This window comes from Dendrobates tinctorius, unplaced genomic scaffold (assembly GCF_039654945.1).
Source record: "Dendrobates tinctorius isolate UK_male_01 unplaced genomic scaffold, ASM3965494v1 ptg000059l, whole genome shotgun sequence".
NCBI lineage: Eukaryota > Metazoa > Chordata > Amphibia > Anura > Dendrobatidae > Dendrobates > Dendrobates tinctorius.
In genome coordinates, this window is record NW_027361727.1 from 4,146,242 (window position 1) to 4,168,957 (window position 22,716).

The 22,716-nt window shown below is 44.9% G+C and overlaps 1 protein-coding gene across 5 annotated transcripts in view; it reads right to left on the reverse strand.

Moving 5' to 3' along the window:
• The window catches only part of NAV2 (neuron navigator 2), a 479,602-nt gene that overhangs the window by 214,919 nt on the left and 241,967 nt on the right, over positions 1-22,716 (reverse strand). Inside the window, exon 1 of one of the 5 annotated variants that reach the window (XM_073578322.1) lies at positions 2,567-2,722. The exons of the other annotated variants lie outside the window; for them this stretch is intronic. Coding sequence (XP_073434423.1) covers positions 2,567-2,689 — 123 coding nt within the window. The 5' untranslated portion in view covers positions 2,690-2,722. Of the gene's footprint in view, positions 1-2,566; positions 2,723-22,716 lie in introns of those variants that run through there. 5 annotated transcript variants of the gene reach the window in all.

Genomic DNA, 22,716 nt, shown 5'->3' on the forward strand with positions numbered 1-22,716 from the left:
ATTTTACAATTCCAATAAACCTAGTAACCAGTCAGCATGAGCCGCCCGTGTCAAATGACTCTCTCCGAGTTTGGTAACAGAGTCAGGCATCTAGCTACTGAGTGCCTTAAGTTGACCCGCCAGATAATACAGAAAAACCCCTCAATGCCGCCCCTCATATTTTTTAGTCTTTGAGCATGGATAATTTACAGTAAGTTTGGTCATGGTATTACCCCATATAAAAGTGGACATTAATGAACTAAGACATGTAAAGAAAGATTAGGGGACCGACACTATGTAGTAATTTATACCGGTTATCGATATTAGATGCCAGAACCACCCCCTTTTAGAGGTTTGCATGACCAATATGCCTTATAAACTGTCTACAGAAGTCGTAGATGAGTTTTACCAAGTATCCAGGACAGGCGATACATTTTATCTACTGGAATAGTGGCATTATTAGTATTATATAATGAGGCCGGGGATCTCAGAGCACACCTAGAGCGGTACAGACATGCCCCCAAGTCGCGCACACCTTTGTAATACTTCCCTCTCCTTAGGAATACAGAGATTACAGCCGGAGGAATGACCCGGGTCACTTGGCCTCCTTTCTATACGCTGATGTAATAGTGAGCGCCAGTGATTCATACCATGTAGATAAAGGGATTTACAATGCTGTATGCAAGTCCCTGTCAGTTCAGCTGTTCAACGGATCAGATTTATAGAAATCCATAGAGAACCAGTTCAACAACTTCTGCTGGAAATCCCGGCGCCTCCATAACACATAGTAATAGCATTACACTTCCCAGAGACTGGATGGGGAGACACAGGGATAATGCCTCGTCCCCGCGTGGGCCACATTGAGAGTACAAAACCTCCTAATCCACTCCCAACAGGACTGCAAACTGCAGCGTCCCATCACGCACTATATGACCCTAGGTACCAACCTCAGGCACCATCACTTCTGCCAGGCTGCTATATGGTTGGATGTAGTCACTGCCTTCTAGGAATGAATATTTAGTCCACCACAGGCTTACTATCAAAGGTTAGGATCACACTTAGCAGATACAGGTGGAAAATCCACAGCATTTTACAGTAGCAGCACTGTGGGTGAGATTTTCCTAAAAGTGGGCAGCATGGTCGCTCAGTGCACTATATATGGTGGCTCAGTGGTTAGCACTGTTGTCATGCAGCGCTGGGGTCCTGTGTTCAAATCTCACCAAGGACAACATCTGCAAGGAGTTTGTGTGTTCCCCCCGTGTTTGTGTGGGTTTCCGCCAATCACCAAAGACATCCCGATAGGGAACTTATGTGATGATGTATGTAAAATGCTGTGGAATTAATGGCGCTCTATGGGTAGGTTCATATCACTGTTCTCTCATGTGAGAAAATGGCTTCAATTCTGCTAATCACCTAATCACACTCTGATCAGAGTTTGATCACAGTGGAGAGACAAAAGAAAAAAAAAAAGTTTCTCCACATTCTCTATAATATGTCTGTGAAAACAGACTGCACTCCGATGTCATCGGAGTGCGGTCTGATTATTTCCATAGATCCAGAGAGTAAAATGGGAGCGTGCCATCCGATTCTCGGAGTCAAATCGTGTATACTATGATTCGTTCCAAGGGGGAAAAAAAATAAATTGGACACGTGCACGGCCTCATAGAATAACATGGAGACAAGTACCATCCATCAAAACGACAGATAACACTCGGAGTTACGCAACTGTCAGCATGAGCCTACAAGTGAGCAAAATAATAAAAAAAAATAAGTCATCCACAGGCTGTGCAAAAATACTGCAAAACCTAAAAGAAAATGACCTTTGATGTAGATTTTCATCCATTGTGATTCATCTGCCTGTAACATTTGTAGATCTCGCCGCAGTTATTGAAGTGAATGTGCTGTAAAATCCTCAACAGATAGCGTGTCGCTTTCTAGACAATAAGTCAGGGGCGTAAAAGGTCCTAGATCATAATCCGCAAACCTAAGGCACATAACATACTGAAGGCATAAAATCCCCAGAATTACAGGAGGGTGTCCTGCACCTGTCTACAGATCCCCCCAGTAACGATTTAGATGACCCAACATACTCCCAACCAGACGGAGGACTTGTTAAGAGTCACTCAGATATTGATTTATGTGAAATCTGCGATGATCGGAGCTGCGGTCATTCCAACAGCTCTAGACTTCTTGCAATGTGGATCTCTATGACGACCAAACACTGTGGGATCAATGACAGATTATCAAACAAGGAGACCAGCAAAGGTTCTGCAGTGACCACTGTGGCACTTCAACTCCCAGCATCACATTCAGCCTGAGTGCTCTGCAGAGCTACAACTTCCACCTTCTAGGTTTCAAACTTTCTGATCCATCCTATAAAATCACAAGAATGAAAGCCGCAAAGACCAGATAGTGCCCATGTAATGTAGTGAGAACAAAGTGAGAATGAAGCAGGTGGGCCCCACCAGACATAGGGTGACATGGAAAGGTCCTACCGGTGCTGGGCACGGAGCCGACGGTCACAAGTTGGGAGTCCTCCTACTTCCCTGTGCCCCCATATAAGATCCAGAGGATTAGCGCTTCTTACCAGTTTCATTGTGCTGTTGTTCTGCTCCCATCGCCAAAGCATCACACTCCTCTCCCTGTCCTCAAAAGCACCTGCCACCGAAAGGCTGGGGGTCTGGACATAGCTGCACCGTGTACCGGTCATTGTGCAAGACCGCCACTCTCATCTTCAGGCAAAGGGTTGGAGAGCAGCCATTGGTGATCAGATCCTGGAGCCAAAAAACTTCCTTTATAACTGCACCCATACAAACACTGCAGCTCCTGAAAGAAGCTCGGAGGTAACAGCAGCTGGGACAGGGGGGGTGAGTAATGCACCCTCCCCTCCCCCGGCCATTCCTGGCCCTTCATCATTACAGAAGGGAATTACAATAACTCCTACAGGGATAAGTACACATTGTCTGCTCCCACAAGACCATCCGTTGTTTTGGAGGAAGTCGATGAAACCTTGTAATAAGAAGCCAATATGGAGAGCAGGGATCTATAATGGGGGACTAAGAAGACATGGAAGCCTTGATCCTGTAACCAGAGAGGGCAACCTGCCCCATCCCAGATATGAGCGTGCCAGTTATTTCTCCAGAGGGGAGAGAAGATGAGGCTGACACCCTGTCTGAGAGATGTGGGGGTCCGGCCGAGGCCACAGACATCAGATCCATCTATGGCCAGTGACGTAATTAATGTACGATTTTCTTTAATACAGAGGCCACTATCATCTATAGACGAAAAAAAAATAATAATGATGGCCATGAGTCATCTGGCAGGTTACTCCAGTTTTCTAGCCTAGATTTTTGCAAAATATTGCAAAATTTTTGCGTAACTCAGAATTGAACTGAATTGAATTTTGTGATTTTTACACAAAACTTATCCAATTTTTTAAAACGTTTTCAGAGCTCTGTATCAAGGGGGCACAGCCGACAAATGTATTATCTATGCCATTAAAGTAATATAAAGCACGACAGGCATGTAATACTGGTGTATGCCGATTGTGGTGACGCAAGATGTGTCAAATCATTAAGAGGCGCACGACTTCCCAGTAAATTTTGTGCGTCTTACACCAGTGTACCCTTCATCACTACTGGTGCACAAAACGCCATTCTTGATGAATCAGGGTGTATAGATTTTCTAAATGCACTACGTAGGATGGAGTACCACTGTCTACTATGCTTTTTCACACCTTCTTATACGAGATGGAGAAAAATACCTTTGCAAAGCAAATGGTAATTGGGCTGCACTTCCATACTGTGTGGACTATCTGCTGCATATATTGTATATCCCGTGTACACTTTTGTAGTATGTTCACAGGGAGTATTTTATCTTCATGGTGGTCCCTGGCAGTATATATTGTCATCATGCTTCCCACTGCGATTGTGCGCCTTCCTATAGATATGAAACATGGCATGGATAGCATAATCCATTAGAAGTTACTAAGTTGAAGGCGTTCTGCCAGCCTTACGGTGATGTGAGTGAATGTGCTATGCCCGTTTCTTTGCTACAACACCAAAAATAAATCTCCCATAAATATCATATGGTTGCAAACTCCAATATTCATCACTGACCACTGGCTCTAAAAGGTCTGGGAAGCCATGCTTGATCAGAGTAAGCCCCTGTACTTCTCCACCTCTGAATAAAACAAACCATAGCTTTGGTGTCTGGCTCCCAGAGGAAATTTCCTGTTGCAATTAAGTATTCATTGCAGGAGGCCCCTACTTCAATGAAGGTTGAGATTACAGCTTTCCTCACTTCTCCAGCTATAATTAGTCTCTCACTTCCAAGTTACAATTAATGTCATATGTTCAATGTGAGGGTTAAGAAGTATCATCCCTGGAGATGTCTGTACGGATTTTAATTTTTCTAAAAGACAAGCACATTTGCAACATATGTTTGTTTCTTTCTTGTAAAACGTACTCGTTTAATGCACTTTTTAACAAGATTTCTGCCACAGAAAAGCAATAAAAACACGTCCTATCGTGACATCCCATATTAGAGGATACTCACAGTGGGGTTTTTTTCACGTGGATTTTGCTCCAAAACAAATATTAAAAACCGCTTCAAACAGTCAATGTAGATTTTGGAGCAAATCTGTTTCATAATCCTTTTAAAAAAAACCCTGTGTAAACAAAGTTAAAAACGATCAAAAACAAATTTGTTTCTACAAATTGCACCAAAAGTCATGTTTTTTAGAAGCAGTCTATAAAACGCTGTGTGCTCTTACTGTTAGCATGATCTTTTACCAAGCTGACTAATTTTTTTTTTGTTTTATCTTATCGGGCTAAGTTCACGTTAATATTTATTTACTTTACTCGCTTATATAGCGCTAATAATTCCACTGCACTTTGCACACATTATCATCGCTGTCCCCATTGAGGCTCACAATCTACATTCCCCATCAGTATGTCTTTGCAGTGTGGGAGGAAACGGGAGAACCCGGAGGAAACCCATGCAAACACGGAGTGAACATACTTCTTGCAGATATTGTCCTTGGTGGGATTTGACCCCAGGACTGCAAGGTTGCAGTGCTAACCACTGAGACACCGTGCTGCCCATATATATGAATAAATCGTCCGATTTTCATCCAGAAAACAAAGGATGATTTTTTTCATTGTCAATCTGTACAACAACGACCACATTAAAAATATAAGACCCTGAATTCAGCAGAATCTTCCATGAGATTCTCCTCATGTCTCTTTGATCTCTTAGTCTTCATTCATTCACGTGGGGTATAAACTCGCTGTTTACCTATAAATTTAAAAAAAAAATGTCTCACAGTTTTCTGGAGTACTGTCTAGTAAATTTGTTACATGGGATTGACCTTCCACCTTTTTCTTCATCCAATCTAGTTTTAAGAAATGTGACGGGCCTGCACAAAAGGGCAAAAAGTTAAAAAAAAAAACAAAAAACCCTGCCCTTTGCCAGTTTTTTGGCACCGAAAAAGTGCAAAATTTGGAGGAAAGTGAGGCAATAAATACTGTCCAACACTTCTGAATATGATCTATAGACTGCGATCTTTTAGAACTGCTCTCCATATTCACAAATACCCAAGGATAAAGAAAAGAGTTCAAAAAAGGAACTAATGGATGATACTCAGGACTGTAATGAATGCGACCCTAAATCAAGACTACCACTGTTGGGTTGGGCTCAGACGAAATATTGTAGGAGAAAAGATACAGGGGTTGGACAAAATAATGGAAACACCTGACGTTTTGGCATCATAATCTTCGAACATGTTATAAACATGCAAACCGTGACATATGGTAATGTTTTGTAGTTGATTATTTGTGTTATGTGATATGTGTATGTAAATTAACTGTTTGTTTTGCAGAATTGTAAGAACATTGATGTGAACCTGATACCAATGGCAGAACTCTCGGATTATCAAAGAGGCCAAATTGTTGGTGCTCGTATGGCAGGTGCTAGTGTAACAGAAAGTGCCCGAATGCTTGGCGTGTCAAGAGGTACTATCTCCAAAAGTAATGACTGCATTTGAAAGAGAAGGAAAAACGTCGGCAGCAAAGCACAGGTCCGGCCGAAAGTCGAAGTTGACTGAGAGAGACCGTCAGACTCTAAAGCGAATTGTGAGAGAGGATCACAAGACCACGGCTCCGAAAATCACTGCTGAGCTCAATGAACACCTACAGAACCCAGTTTCCACGAAAACTGTTTGTCGGGAGTTGCACAAATCTGGATTCCACGGAAGAGCTGCAATTCGAAAACCGCTGCTCTCAATGACAAATGTTTCCAAGCATTTAGAGTGGTGTAGAAACCTCCAGAATTGGTCCCTCGAGCAGTGGAAACCTGTGATATTCTCAGACGAATCATCGTTTACCCTATTTCCGACCTCCGGCCGAGTGTACGTTTGGAGACAGCCGAAAGAAGCATTCCATACAGACTGCCTTCTCCCAACCGTAAAACATGGAGGTTCTGTGATGATCTGGGGTGCTATTTCGTGGAGATCCGCCAGGCCATTGATATCCCTTCATGGAAGAATTAACAGCCGCGATTATTTAGGCATTATGAGCGACCAAGTGCATCCTATGGTTCAAGCACTGTTCCCGGAGGGGAATGCCATCTTTTAGGATGATAATGCACCAATTCATACAGCTAGAATCGTTAAAGCATGGCACGAGGAACATTGTAATGAAGTTGAGCATCTCACCTGGCCCCCACAATCCCCAGACCTCAACATTATTGAGCATTTATGGTCGATTTTAGAGATTCAAGTTAGACGTCGATTTCCGCCGCCATCGTCGCTCAAAGAACTGGAGGGTGTTTTACCTGAAGAATGGGCTAAAATTCCTTTGGAAACAATTCACACCTTGTATGAATCCATACCTCGGAGAATTGAGGCTGTAATCGCCGCAAAAGGTCAATCTACACCATATTAAACTAACTTTTGTTGATGTTTCCAGGTGTTTCCATTATTTTGTCCAACCCCTGTAGTTCGGCCAAATGTTTGGCTGACCGTCATCTCATTCGGCTCCCCTGTACACCAGAGCACTTGTTCGTCCGAGGCTCTCTTGTACACCAGAGGGCTTGTTCGTCCGAGGCACTCCTGTACAACGGAGCGCTTGTTCGTCCGAGGCACTCCTTCCTGTACAGCAGAGCGCTTGTTCTTCCGAGGCTCTCATGTATATAAGAGAGCTAGAACGTCCAAGGCTCCCCTGTACACCAGAGCGCTTGTTCGTCTGAGGCTCCCCTGTACACCGAAGCCTTGGATGAACAAGCGCTCTGGTGTACAGAGGAGCCTCAGACGAACAAGCGCTCTGGTATACAGGGGAGCCTCGGATGAACAAGTGCTTTGCTGTACAGGGAAGCCTTGGACAAACACCAAAGAGCTTGTTCATCCGAGGTTCTCCTGTACCCAGAGCGCTTGTTTGTCCGAGACTCTCCATTCTGTACACCAGTGTGCTTGCTCGTCAGAGGCTCCCCTGTACACCAGAGCGCTTGTTCGTCCAAGGCTCCCCTGTACACCGGAGCGCTTGTTCGTCCGAGACTCTCCTGTACACCAGAGCGCTTGTTCGTCCGAGACTCTCCTGTACACCAGAGCGCTTGTTCGTCCGACGCTCTCCTGTACACCAGAGCGCTTGTTCGTCCGAGGCTCTCCTGTACACCAGAGCGCTTGTTCGTCCGAGGCTCTCCTGTACACCAGAGCGCTTGTTCGTCCGAGGCTCTCCTGTACACCGGAGCACTTGTTCGTCCGAGGCTCTTCTGTACACCAGAGGGCTTGTTCGTCCGAGGCTCTTCTGTACACCAGAGGGCTTGTTCGTCCGAGGCTCTCCTGTACACCAGAGCGCTTGTTCGTCCGAGGCTCTCCTGTACACCGGAGCGCTTGTTCGTCCGAGGCTTTCCTGTACACCAGAGCGCTTCTTCGTCCGAGGCTCTACTATACACTAGAGGGCTTGTTCGTCCGAGGCTCTTCTGTACACCAGAGGGCTTGTTCGTCCGAGGCTCTCCTATACACCAGAGGGCTTGTTCGTCCGAGGCACTCCTTCCTGTACAGCAGAGCGCTTGTTCTTCCGAGGCTCTCCTGTACATAATAATAAAGAAAACTTTGCACTCAACTTCTAGAATATTTTTTTGGATTTTTTAATGCAGCCAGAAAATAATAGACGTTTCGACCTCACTGGCCTTCATCAGTAACAGACTGCAGTATAGTAGTTAATCGCATTCAGTGCGATAATAGAAGTGACACCATAGTCACTTTAAATGTGCCTGGTCATGCACTAGGCGCTGGGCATGGAGCCTGAATCAAATAGTACCTGGGTGGGTGGGGGTGCCATGCAGACATCAGCGACCCAGAATCCACTGTTGGTCAGCTGTGACACAGATTCTGGGTCGCTGATGTCTGCATGGCACCCCCACCCACCCAGGTAATATTTGATTAAGGCTCCATGCCCAGCGCCTAGTGCATGACCAGGCACATTTAAAGTGACTATGGTGTCACTTCTATTATCGCACTGAATGCGATTAACTACTATACAGCAGTCTGTTACTGATGAAGCCCAGTGAGGCCGAAACGTCTATTATTTTCTGGCTGCATTAAAAAATCCAATAAAATATTCTAGAAGTTGAGTGCCAAGTTTTCTTTATTATTCATGTATGGTGTGGGGCCCTACTTGAGCACCTTCTGAAGTTGTGCATACGCTGTTTTTCCTCCTGTACATAAGAGCGCTGGTTCGTCCGAGGCTCCCCTGTACACCAGAGCACTTGTTCGTCCGAGGCTCTCCTGTACACCAGAGCGCTTGTTTGGTCAAGTGTTCCTGTGTTCTCTCGGGCAGCATGAATTAGACCTCAGATGCACAACTACAGCCAGGTAAGTCTTTCTCTAAAGAGCCAGTAGTGGACTATAGGGAGAGACAAGAGTAGTCCGATGTGGCCCCGGCCAGCATCTCTCCTCCCTGATGAAGTTGATTGAAAGGTCTCTGCCATGTGTCTACACAGATGAGACTTGTCAATGAACTAGAGCTCTGCAGTGAGAAATCGGAACTAGTCACGACTCTCTCTCTAGTCCATGGCCGGCTTTTTAAACCTTGTTTTTATATACTTTAGAGGAAGAATGAGCAGACACAGAAAAAAGAGGGTACCTGTGCAAGAACAATATATGTGCCCTTTGCAGTTCTCATAATCCACAATTCCATGTACCTTGGAGGTGGTGGTGGCCCTCTAACTTTTGGACCTCTGTGCGGCCGCACCAACGGTGTGTCTGTCCCTGATTCATGCTTCCCGTGGTTCAGGTAATAAGAATCTAGTAACAGGTTTCCTCATTTAATAGGTAGGAGAAACTTGGATTTATTTATTTATTGGATATGCAAAAATCTGGGAGAATAAACATGGAACAAAATTGGAAGAAAACTGGGTGCAGCCCACATATGAAAAACAGCCCTGACGTAATAAATCTGACCACATAATGACCTAGTTATGCTCTGTAGGTGGTAGCTTGTCACTTCTCAGCCATGCCATGAAGAGTTAAGAGGTGATTGGAAAAGACTGATAAGTCTGTGATGACACACTGCAGAAAAACATTTAGGAAGTTCTGGCACAGAGGCCTGTGGGCAAAGAGGAACAGCTATTTGAAGTCAGGCAAGTTAGTGCTGGTGCAGTTCAGGGGTCACTCTACAATCTGCAGAACATGGAGGGGGTGCAGTCAGTGGGAGGCTGAAGATGTATGGGATGAGGAGTGCTGGGGAGACAGACAATACCCTGCTGACAAGCTCGTGAATGAAAGAATACACTCTCCGAGATGCCTGGCACTCAGGATGGGAACTCACTGTTACTTCACCACCATTTATTCTACTTTCATTTACTCCTTAAATGAATAGGAACTGGGAAAGTAAAGCAGCGCTGCGGGCCGGGAAATGGACCCCGAGAGAAGGGGGATGGAGGACAGCTAATGATCAGATGTGATACTCCCCACAGTCAGGGTGCCAGCTTCTGCAGGACCAGGCCTTCATGAAATCGGGCCCACCACGAGCTACAATCACCCCCAAATGGTGTCTGAAAAAAATGTCTATGCCTTAATGGTCAGCAATATTAGAGAGGACCTGTCACCAGGTCATCAATGCCCAGTTTTTACTCTGATTTTATTCTCGCTGCTCTCCTGAGTATTCGGCTTTCTTCTTTTTGTAAATCCGAGAACCAAATAACATTGCCCCAACATAGCCAGTTCCCCTCTGGTCTGTGTCAATGTCAGAAGTTCTTGTAGTAGAATATTTGGGTATGGGGGGAAATCTTAAGTCTATGGTAAGAAACGTAAAGTAAGATGTATTCACTGTAAAATAAAAAGTTCTGCTATTTTCTAATACGATTTATGTTTCCATTTCTCACCACTAAAGATCTCTGTGAATGGAAACATTCATCTTTACATCTAGAGAACGGAGATCCCATCCAACAGGTGCACATCTTGTAGATAGATTGGAGATAATAAGGGCAAATTTCCTCCCACTCTGATAGTAAAGAGTACATAAATTGGTGAGAATGTCTATGGAAAACGGTGCTAAATAAGAAAAATAAACAGAAACAAAGTAAATGTAAAAAGATGAAAAACTTTTTATTATATATTCATTAGGGTCTTGTCTAAAGCAATCCCCCTCCGCCCCAGACAGTGCTGTGGAGGAAATGGGCCGTCCCTGACCTCAATGATGGCCCAAATCTGCATCTCATTTGGCCGCTGAGCATTGTCATTTAAATGCTAACAACCCTTTCTGACACCTCCGACAAAGAACAGGCTGAGGTCATCACTTCCTCACCCCCTACCAGACTTTCAAGACATTCTTAAGCCTTTTCTTGTCCCGTTGCCCTTGGAGAATTATTTAGGTTGTTCCCTCGCTCAGTGGGTATATTATAACCCTCTCTGCAGTCACTGTATGGATAAAAACACTCGATATACTCTGCTCACAAAAAAACCATAACATTGCTATGTGGAAAAAGACACAACAAGCAGTGGTATCACCAGGGTAGTATAATGTATCCAATATAAAGTACAGGTCACATCCACATTCATGACATTATTACTGATATGATCCTTCTGTAAATGTCTACTTTTCACAAGAAGCCACTGTGGTGTCATCTGATGTAAAACTGCAAACCACCATATACAAACTACCTGTCCACTAGTGTAGAAAAGTATGTGCCCCCTCCACATTCCCCCTCCAGGAGTTTCTCTCACCTTCTATTCTATATCCATAGACACTAATATGGAGTTGCTCCTGTGCAGATATAGCGGCTCCCACTCTTCCGGGAACTATTTCTATAGGATTTTGGAAGGGTCTGTGGGAATTTTTGCCCCTTCATCCAGAGGAGCATTTTAGGGGGTTAGACCCTGATGTTGGGGAGAGGCTGGGATTACAATCTCCAGTCTAGTTGTTGGATGGGGCGGAGGTCCGGGCTCTGTGTGGCCTGGTTATCTATTAAACCCCCTGATGTCTGTATGGAGCTTGTGCACTGGGCACAGTCATGGGGAACAGAAAAGGGTCTTCCCCAAACTGTTCCCACGGAGCTGAAGCTACAATTGTCCACAATATTTTGTGCTTAAGAATAACATTTAAGTTCAGCGGAACTAAGAGGCCGAGCTTTGATAACAGCCCGTAGCATTATCCTCCTCCACAATCCATACAGGGGGCACAATGCAGCCAGGGGGCAACGTTCTCCTGGAATCACCAAACCCAGACTCCTCCATCAGACACAGATAGAAAAGTGTGATCTGTCACTGCCCAGAACACGTCTCCTCCAGAGTCCAGTGGTGGCGGCTTTACACCACTCCATCCGACACTCATCATTGTGCTTGGTAATGTGAGGCTGCATGCAGCTGCTTGGCCATGAAGCTCCTGGCAGGGGCGCAGCATTTGTGCTGATGTTATACCAGAGGAGGTCTGGATTCTGCAGTTATGGGGTCAGCAGAGTGGTTGTGACATTTTTACCCTCTGCTCCTCAGCACTCGGCCACCCGCTCTGTAACGTTATGGAGTCTCCACTTCATGGCTGAGATTTTGCGGTTCCTTCCACGTCTCAGTAACACTAATATACAGGTATCGGTAGGACATCTACCGATATGTTCAACGGTAGATAAAAGACTCCCCTAATCTGGGTGAGTATAAGGCGCTAATTATCTCTATCTTCTGGATTTACAAGCAGAATGCAAGAAGTAACAGTGAAGACTGACACAGGCACAGTGCGGCAGGTCGAGAAGAAGCACGAGCAAGGTTACTCAGTTTGAAAGTCTAGATTTCTGTTCCGTTCAACCTCCATGGAAGTGGATGACTTCCAGAATGTGATGGCTTCCATTAGGCCACGTTCACACTTTCAGCATTTCGTCAGTATTTTTCATCAGCATTTGTAGGCCAAAACCAGGAGCGGAACAATCAGAGGAAAAGTATAATAGAAACACGTCACCACTTCTGTATTTATCATCCACTCCAAGTTTTGGCTTACAAAGACTGATACGAAATACTGACCAAATACTGAACGTGTGAACATGGCCTTACTGATAGTTTTTTATTTTGATGCATGCTTTTCTCTCTCTGAATGTCGTACATTATGTCCTGTAGCGCTTGCTATTTTACTGTTCAGGGGTAAGAGTGGCCCTTACGATGGGCCATAAGCTGCAGGCTGGTGTTTCCTGATGACCAGACAGGTCACAAAAGCACGGCCCCAGTGCCAGTGTCACCTTGCTGTAATGTGCGTGAATGTGTTCGTGCTCAGATGAACTGAGATAATGGACAATATGTTGCAAGAGGCCAAACGGCTGACAATGAATTAATAATCAGCAGTTGGCAATGCAGGGCGGCCATCTGCCTGAGCGAGCCAATTAGACCATAAAGAAACTGCAGGATCTGATCTGGGGCGAGCATGTCCGGCGTGAAACAGTGGACCGTACACATCATCTCCGCAGTCGCAACCTACAACACGAGGATTATGGATGATTTGTGCACGGACCATGGTCCAGCAATAAAAAAACCGTTACGGGGCCTTTATCATGGACACAAAACGCCAAGGTTTATTACGCACTTTGCTGGAGGACTCATTAAGTTGTTATCAGTCCAGTGCACCGGTGGATTTTGTAAATTCAGCTGCTGGTGGATTTACGGGATGCCCTTTATTTTATGAGTTTGCCGGGCTCCCTGGGGTCGGATGCCCCCTCATGTGTGTTCAGGGCTGAGTCATAGGCTTGTCCCAGCTTATCTCTCTGGGATCCCAAATGACATCAGCAGCCACCAGCTATTGTCCTCTATTGAAAGAGCTGCCATTATTTGCCTATCTCGCTCCTCCCTCGGTCCAGGCACAGATAGAGCTGGGGCTGGAGCTGCTGATATTCTTGAAGGATCCTGCTCTTCTTCCTTTGTGTCTTGCACAGCAGGAGCCTGTGAGAAGATATTATCAGCTTCCAGTGGAGCCTGGAAAGTTGAATCAGGACACACAATGGACACTGTCCAGAAATAGATGATAAACCCAATGGAGCAGAGTCATCCATGGGCCAAATGAGAAAAATTGAAGTAGGCCATACACATTGGATAGAAGTGGTCCGATGGTGGATGACCCTTATGCCTTTGAAGTCCATACTGGCCATTACAGTCATTCCTCATAGCCATAAATGTAAAATGACACAGAAAAAAAAGACCAATCTAATATCGTTCGTGGACTAGCAACCTCCATGACTTCTTTTCAGACTTTGGCCATCTTTCATGGATTGGCTGAAACAATCGTCTGATGTCAAATTTCACCCAACGCTAAAATAATTGGTTTTGATCAGCTACAGACTAATGTACATGGCCACCTTTACAAAGGGAGGGTTTAAACAACAGTAGAGATGGCCAAAAAGATTTGCAGGACCCTTGTCCTCATCAGAGTCAGTACTCCGTGGTGACAAGGACGTCAGCACTGGAGTGTTGGCAGGACACTGATCTGGTTGCCGCTCTGTACCAACATGGATGCCGTTCCAGGATGCTACAAACCAACTCTAGCCAAAGGCAATTCCTCTCAACCGTCCAAACACATAATTCACAATGGGCTCAGTCAAAGGATAGAGCATGTTGAAATCCGACATGCCTGATCCTTCTTTCTTGCCCAATGACTGGCTAAATGGATGGCCGATCCAGTCAAAATCAACAGGTTTGGCCAAGGTTCAGTTAGGCTACTTTCAGACTTCAGTTTGTTAAATCCGACGGGCTGCGGCGAAAAGTTGTCAAACCTGATCCGGTAGAAGCCGCAGCCCGCCAGATCATCTGTTGAGGCCGGAGACGGTGCAGGAGAGGGAGAGGATGAGAGAGTCTTCGGGCATGCGCAGTGGAAAAAAGCAGACCGGCGCTGTCAAAAAAAAGTTGCAGGGAACGTTTTTTGCAGACGCCGGACAGGCATTTTTTGCTGTATCCGATGGCCATCAGGCGCAATGCGGCGATAATGCTAGTCTATGGGAAAAAAGCCGGATCTGGTGGCAACCGGCGCCGGATCCGGCTTTTACACTTTTCGCCACATCGCGCCTGATGCTTAAAAACTGATCTGTGAAAGTAGCCTTAATGTTGAAACTGGAGGTGATCACAGACTCATTGACAGCCACTTGACCCAGCCATGAGCCCTTCAATGCTGTCATTAGAGAATTAAAAAAAAAAGGGTCTCTCTTCATTCCAGAAACAGTGCCACTTTTGTCCATGGGTTACGCCCGGTACTGCAGCTTAGCCCTCGGTTAAGGCCAAGAGTGATGTGTTTTCTAAACGCAGAAACCTTTCATAGATAAAGTACACGTGAACGGCCGACACTTTGATGTACGGTATATGGGATCCTCCTGACTCGTCCCTCACAGATCAAGTCATGGGAAAAAAGGATGTTAACTTTCAAAGTGACTTTCTCCCCTCTCAAAAATGGAAACACTCCTTGGCGGAGCATGCATTCAAATGTATGGTGGAGTCAGGATAGATAGGTGACAGCTGCAGAGGGTGTGTGCACCTTTATCAAATATGACAGCATGTACATATCTGATCCCACTGTATGGTCTTACATGGCGCACTTTGAAATCAGAAGAAAAGTGACAGAAAACTATGAATGGTAGTGGAGGAGCAAGAAAGCTCAATGTCCATATACATATCCATGATGTCCTCCAAATACAAGGTGCTAATGCAGACTATAAAGGTTACATGAAGTCATTGCACTGACTGGCAACTCACAAAATATCCACTTGTTAAGAGATTGTTCACATGTTGCCTTTTTGATGCATTTTTGGCATGGAAATAAAAATGCAGCGTTTACAGCACCAGCTAAGTAAATGAGGTTTCTGACACATCCTGAACATGTTGCTTTCTTTCCCTGCAGCTTTGAAGCTTCTACGTATTTATACCCATTTCAGTAAATGGTGAAAAGAAAACGTAAGTTAAAAAAAAGCATCAAAAACAGATGCAAAATATGCTGCAAAAATGGGTGTATGTTAAGCTGCGTTTTTCCTGCCACCTCTCTAAAAATCTGCTGGAATTACTAAACGTGTGCACGGAGGGTTAACAGGAAGTGTCTATTTTCTGGTAAATCAGTAGGTACAGCAGATAAAATCCCTGGGAAGTGAGATAAGACCTCACACCATCACATTAGGTTTCAATACTTGCAGACAAGATTCATTATGCGATTCATTAGGCACATTCACCCTCCAATGCCTCAATGCCTGGAGGGAAGGGACACTATACTCACAGCCCGTGAATCTGCTCCCATTGTACCGACCGAGCACATTGCAATTCCATTCATTCTACAATTATATTACATTCTATACATACAATACTACAACCCCCAACATGGCCTGACGAATGAAGACATCCACAACATGTATATTCTATCCACAGAACATTATAACCCTCAACATGATCTTACCATTGGATAATCACATAATAAAGTTTGTTTATACTCTATAGAGTACTACAACCCCTATCATACTCTAACCACTGACTATGCACATAATACAATTCTTATATATCCTATACATAGAATACTACAACCCCTATTAAGCCCTATCCACTTGATACGCACCTAGTAAAGTTCTCTGATACTCTATACATAAACTACTACAACCCCCCCTATCATGCTCTAACCACTGGCTAAACATATATAATACAGTTCTTTTATACTCTATCCATACAGTACCACAACCCCTAACATGGCCTGACTACTGAATATACAGTGGGTACGGAAACTATTCGGACCCCTATAAATTTTTCACTCTTTGTTTCATTGCAGCCATTTGGAAAATTAAAAAAAGTTCTTTTTTTCTCATTAATGTACACTCTGCACCCCATCTTGACTGAAAAAAACCAAAAACAGAAATGTAGAATTTTTTGCAAATTTATTAAAAAAGAAAAACTGAAATATCACATGGTCATAAGTATTCAGACCCTTTGCTCAGACACTCATATTTAAGTCACTTGCTGTCCATTTCCTTGTGATCCTCCTTGAGATGATTCTACTCCTTCATTGGAGTCCAGCTGTGTTTAATTAAACTGATAGGACTTGATTTGGAAAGGCACACACCTGTCTATATAAGACCTCACAGCTCACAGTGCATGTCAGACCAAAGGAGAATCATGAGGTCAAAGGAACTGGCCAAGCAGCTCAGAGACAGAATTGTGGCAAGGCACAGATCTGGCCAAGGTTACAAAAGAATTTCTGCAGTATGCAAGGCTCCTAAGAGCACAGTGGCCTCCATAATCCTTAAATGGAAGACATTTGTGACCACCAGAAGTCTTCCTAGATCTGGCCGTAAAGCCAAACTGAGCAATTGTGGGAGAAGAGCCTTGGTAAGAGAGATAAAGAAGAACCCCAAAATCACTGTGGCTGAGCTTCACAGATGCAGTAGGGAGAAGGGAGAAAGTTCCACAAAGTCAACTATCACTGCAGCCCTCCACCAGTCGGGCCTTTATGGCAGAGTGGCCTGATGGAAGCCTCTCCTCGGTGCAAGACATATGAAAACCCGCATAGAGTTTGCTTAAAAAAAAAAAAAAAACACACATGAAGGACTCCCAGGCTATGAGAAATAAGATTCTCTAGTCTGAGATTAAGATAGAACTTTTTGGTGATAATTCTATGCAGTATGTGTGGAGAAAACCAGGCACTGCTCATCACCTGCCCAATACAATCCCAACAGTGAAACATAGTGGTGGCAGCATCATGCTATGGGGGTGTTTTTCAGCTGCAGGGACAGGACAACTGGTTGCAATTGAAGGAAACATGAATGCGGCCAAGTACAGAGATATCCTGGATGAAAACCTCTTCCAGAGTGCTCTGGACCTCAGACTTGACCAAAGGTTCACCTTCCAACAAGACAATGACCCTACACACAGAGCTAAAATAACAAATGAGTGGTTTCAGAACAACTATGTGACCATTCTTGACTGGCCCAGCCAGAGTCCTGACCTAAACCCAACTGAGCATCTCTGGAGAGACCTGAAAATGGCCGTCCACCAATGTTCACCATCCAACCTGACGAAACTGGAGAGGATCTGCAAGGAAGAATGGCAGAGAATACCCAAATCCAGGGGTGAAAAACTTGTTGCATCATTTCCAAGAAGACTCATGGCTGTACTAGCTCAAAAGGTGTGTACACTCAATACTGAGCAAAGGGTCTGAATACTTATGACCATGTGATATTTCAGTTTTTCATTTTTAATAACCATAACATGTAATTAATATACTCTATACACAAAACACTACTACCCCTAAGGCCTCTTTCACACTTCATTTTTTGTGTCAGTTAAAATCCGCCAAAAAGGCGGATCCGTTCCTAACTGATGTGAACGGATGCCATAGGATCCGTTTTGTGACGGATGAGAGAGAGAGAGAGAGAGAGAGACTGACTTTTTCTGGGCATGCGCAATGGAAAATGCGGATCCAACAACAAAAAAAACGTTGCAAGGTCCGTCCAGGCATGCCGGCGGACGCAAAAATTTGGCGGATCCTCACAAAAACGGATCCAACGGATGGCCATCCGTCAAGATCCGCCAGTAATGCAACTCAATGGGGAAAAAAACGGATCCGCAAAAGAAAATGGCGGATCCGTTTTTTTCAAAACCTGGCGGATTTTGACTGATGGTCAAAAACGGAAGTGTGAAAGAGGCCTAACATACTCAGAATCATGTTATGATCATACTCTACTCGCAGAGCACAACTCCGAACATGACCCGACCACAGGTCATGACCATAACATAATTCTATTATACTTTGCTAGCTGAAGAGCCCGGCACTGCCCGGGCATAGTAACTAACTACGGTTAGTTATAACAAATTATGATTATATCTATATATATATATATATATATATATATATAAAGCTGAGTGTAGAGCCCCTCCCACTCCGCATAGCCACATTCACTATAATATCCCACATCATCCCATCAGCCAGAGCCACCGGACTACTACCCATAATATCCCACATCATCCCGTCAGCTGGAGCCATTGGACTACTACCCCTAATATCCCACATCATCCCATCAATATGCAAATAAAGTCCGTGGAGCCTCATTTAAGAGTCTCAAACAAGGGACTAGCCAGATCTTCCTCCAGGGAAGGACCCAGCCAAGGAGTGGCTCCTTTCGGAAACCACCATTACCACCATATTAAGTGGCCCTTTAAGTCAATACCCAGCTCTTTACGAGTTTACAGATATGACAAGGGAAATACCAAGGCCAGGTATCCATCCACAGACAGCCGTTTCGGGGTGTTGTCCCTCATCAGTGTGGAGTAGGATTCTGGCTAGGTGGGAGCAATGCCTAGTAGACCAACATCACGAAACAATCACTGACCTCAGGGAGACCAGTCAAAGAAAACACTGCGGCAGCTGGCAAAGGCGCTCAATCAGTGAAATCCTAGGTGCATTGCTCCCTGGGAAATACGAATATGCAAATAAAGTCCGTGGAGCCTCATTTAAGAGTCTCAAACAAGGGACTAGCCAGATCTTCCTCCAGGGAAGGACCCAGCCAAGGAGTGGCTCCTTTCGGAGACCACCATTACCACCATATTAAGTGGCCCTTTAAGTCAATACCCAGCTCTTTACGAGTTTACAGATATGACAAGGGAAATACCAAGGCCAGGTATCCATCCACAGACAGCCGTTTCGGGGTGTTGCCCCTCATCAGTGTGGAGTAAGATTCTGGCTAGGTGGGAGCAATGCCTAGTGGACCAACATCACAAAACAATCACTGACCTCAGGGAGACCAGTCAAAGAAAACACTGCGGCAGCTGGCAAAGGCGCTCAATCAGTGAAATCCTAGGTGCATTGCTCCCTGGGAAATACGAATATGCAAATAAAGTCCGTGGAGCCTCAGAGCGCTGACTGGATTTGCCCTGACTTCCATACCAATGATCCCTTTAATAAAAGCCTGGGTTGAGAATCAGAGCGCTGAGGGATTTACCCTAACTTCCATATCGGAGATCCCTTTAAGAGAGGCCTTGGGTCAGTACCAAAGCGCAGAGTGGATTTTCCCTCACTTCCGTACTGAGGATCCCTTTAAGAGGGGACTTGGGTCAGAACCAGAGCGCTGAGTGGATTTGCCCTAACTTCCATACCGGGGATCCCTTTAAGAGAGCCTGGGATCAGAACCAGAGCGCCGAGAGGATTTGCCCTGACTTGCATACCAATGATCCCTTTAATAGAACCCTGGGGTCAGAATCAGAGTGCCGAGGGATTTGACCTAACTTCCATACAGGAGATCCCTTTAAGAGAGCCTGGGGTAAGTACCAGAGCATTTGAAGGCAATTGTTCTGACTTTCATACCGGGGATCCCTTTAAGAGAGGCATGGGGTCAGAATTAAAGTGCTGGATGGATTTGTCCTGACTTCCATACCAGAGATCCCTTTAAGAAGGGCCTGGGGTCAGTACCAAAGCACAGAGTGCATTTGCCCTAAATTCCATAGCAATGACCTCTTTAAGAGACCCTGGGGTCAGAACTACAGAGCTGAGTGGAACGGTCCTAACTTCCATACTATCCTAACTTCCACACCGGGGATCCCTTTTAAGAGAGGCCTGGGGGCAAAACCAAAGCGCTGGATGGATTTGCCCTAACTTCCATACCAATGATCCCTTTAAGAGGGAAGATGTGCCGACAGGATATAGGATGTGTGATGGGTATATGGGCACGGGAGGGGGGATTCATTTCTATCATGTGCTGTCTGCTTTCAGGGGGGCAGACAATGGCTGGGAGCTTATGTTCCCAGGGATGCTAGATTTCTCCCACCATGTCAGTGTCTGCTGAGGTGTTGTCAAGTGGGAAAACTGTTGGTCATTGCAACCAATCACAGCTCAGCTTCTTTTAACCAGCTCTGGTGAAATGAGAGATGCTTAATGATTGTTTGCAAGGAAAACTGTTGCTCATAGCAACCAATCACAGATCAGCTTCTTTTGAACAGCTCTGGTGAAATGAAAGATGCTTCGTGATTGATTGGTGATACACACACATTCCTTTTTATATTATACTTTATACATAAAGCACTACAACTCCCAACATGACCAAAATACTGACTGTATTGTCTGTATACAGAACACTACAGCTCCTAATGTGCTCCACTCATCAGGCACATCCATAATACAATGCTATTTTACGCTAAACTTAGGACACTACAAATCCCAACATGATGTGAGCACTGGAAAGGACCACAATACAATTCTATTTTATGCTAAAACTACAACCCCCAACATACCCAGACCTGGTACCCATTGATTTATACAACTGGACTGGAAAGTAAAGAATAACTGGGATTTTCTCACGATAGGGTCTCCTCACACATCAATCAGACATGTCAGATGACGAGACCGGTGGGGGGCCGGGATTGACAGATACTATGGTGGGAAAACCATTGAGAACCAATTGTCAGAGAATAAGAAAAAAAAACCCTCACCCCACTGAGCAGAGCAGATAACCCCCATCCTCCGAGATTTTAGATTCTCCTGGGTTATTTGTATATTTTCCCCTAAATCCTGACCTGCCCTGACCCTCATGTAAGAGAATACAAAAAAACAAGCTGCCAAAAATAACAGGAAAGCTGCTCGCGCCCCGAGACGTCCGCAGCTCATGATTCTCACAACACTTGGCAGAGGTACGGGAAAGGTGTCACCATGTCACCCCATAAGAGAGCGCCATCTGTCTTGTTTATTTCGGAGAACGGGCGCTGGCTTATTGGGGCGCGGAGATGTAACAGTTGCCAGGAAACGTCAAGCAACCTGATGAGTTCCAACGCGTTTCTAGCCGGTGAGCCGTCTCCATGGTAACATTATCAGCATGGAGTTCTCTCTTTATGTGTGTAAGGTAAGTGCCGAGACAGCCCTCCTGAAATCTCTCCAATGCCTGTAACAGGAGTGCATTGGGAGGTCAAAGATATCAGGAACCTCCGGTAAAACGATCCACAAACACTGTCCGGAAAGGCGGAATCTTCTGTAGGAAACATTGGAATGTTCACACCTTCTCTACAACTTATATAATCCGTACTTAGGAAAAGTGTGACCCCTGTCATATAACGCAAACCCACCCTTGTAGAATCATGACATCTCAATGGCCCCCTGCACAGTGTGACTTTTGCTATGGCATTGCATTGTGATGGAATCTTCCATAGCAACCGTATCCTTTGGGAAATTAATTAGACAATCTGATTGGTTGATGTGGGCAACTACTAACTTTTCATTAGCGGCGAACGTCACCCATGAAGTGACCCAATTTATTTCCATATAGACATTGCCCATGGAGAGCACTGGTCCTTCTTGGAGAGATGCTCCCTGGGAATAAAAAAAAAATGCAAAATAACTCATTTCCAGAAATAAGAAAACTGTCTACCTTGTAAGACAATGTCTTGCATTATGAAGAGGGACATCAGCCAAGCCAGAGGCAACCATGAGCAGACTGCTGTTAGGCTAGGTTCAAATTAATACAATGCTCTCTCTCCTGAGCACTAGTTCAGGGTTTCTGTTGCAATCCCCCAAAACAGGACTCTAATGGGAACCCCGATGGAGTCATTCACTTCAATGGCGTTGACAGAGTTGGTCCTCCTTGGTCTGCCATGTTTTTATGCATCTCTGAAAAAGACGACTAGCGCCTGGACGGAAGCCAGACAGTGTCCGCAGTGACTCGGTTCCTTTGGGTTACCATCAGAATCCTTTTTTCAGGGGTTCCAACAGAAACCCCAAAGTGTTACTCAACAGACAAGAGTACAGTATGAGTGTGAACTTTCTCTTTTTTTATTGAAAGTTCTCTTTAAAACCCCCCAAACCCCCCAAACACATTACAGGAACATCAACTAAACCCGCCGATATCAACACATTTGGCAAAAGCTCCAATGTGACTGAGGGCCCTGGACAGACGATTGTCGGGGGTGGTTAAGGTCCTGACGTGTCTGATTTCGGACTGGTCAACCTTTTGTCCTCTCGGATATAAACTGTTGCCACAGGTGTTTCAGGGACTCTCTCGTAGAGTACTCAGGAGGGCTTGGCCGTGTGATCACTGAGTCCAGGGTATGGGGAAGATGGTCGAAATAGCTGCTGACCGAACAATTTACCATAGCTCAGCTGCAAGCCTCCTAAGGTGTATGTCTAGGGTAGGATAAAGGAATTGTATCTGGCCAACTAGTAACCTATTATGTACTGATGGGGAGGAAGAATAGCCTAAAGATTTAATCTCTGTTTTGGTTGATTTTCCTAGTTATGTTAGGACTTTAAAGGGTCAAACACTGGTTTT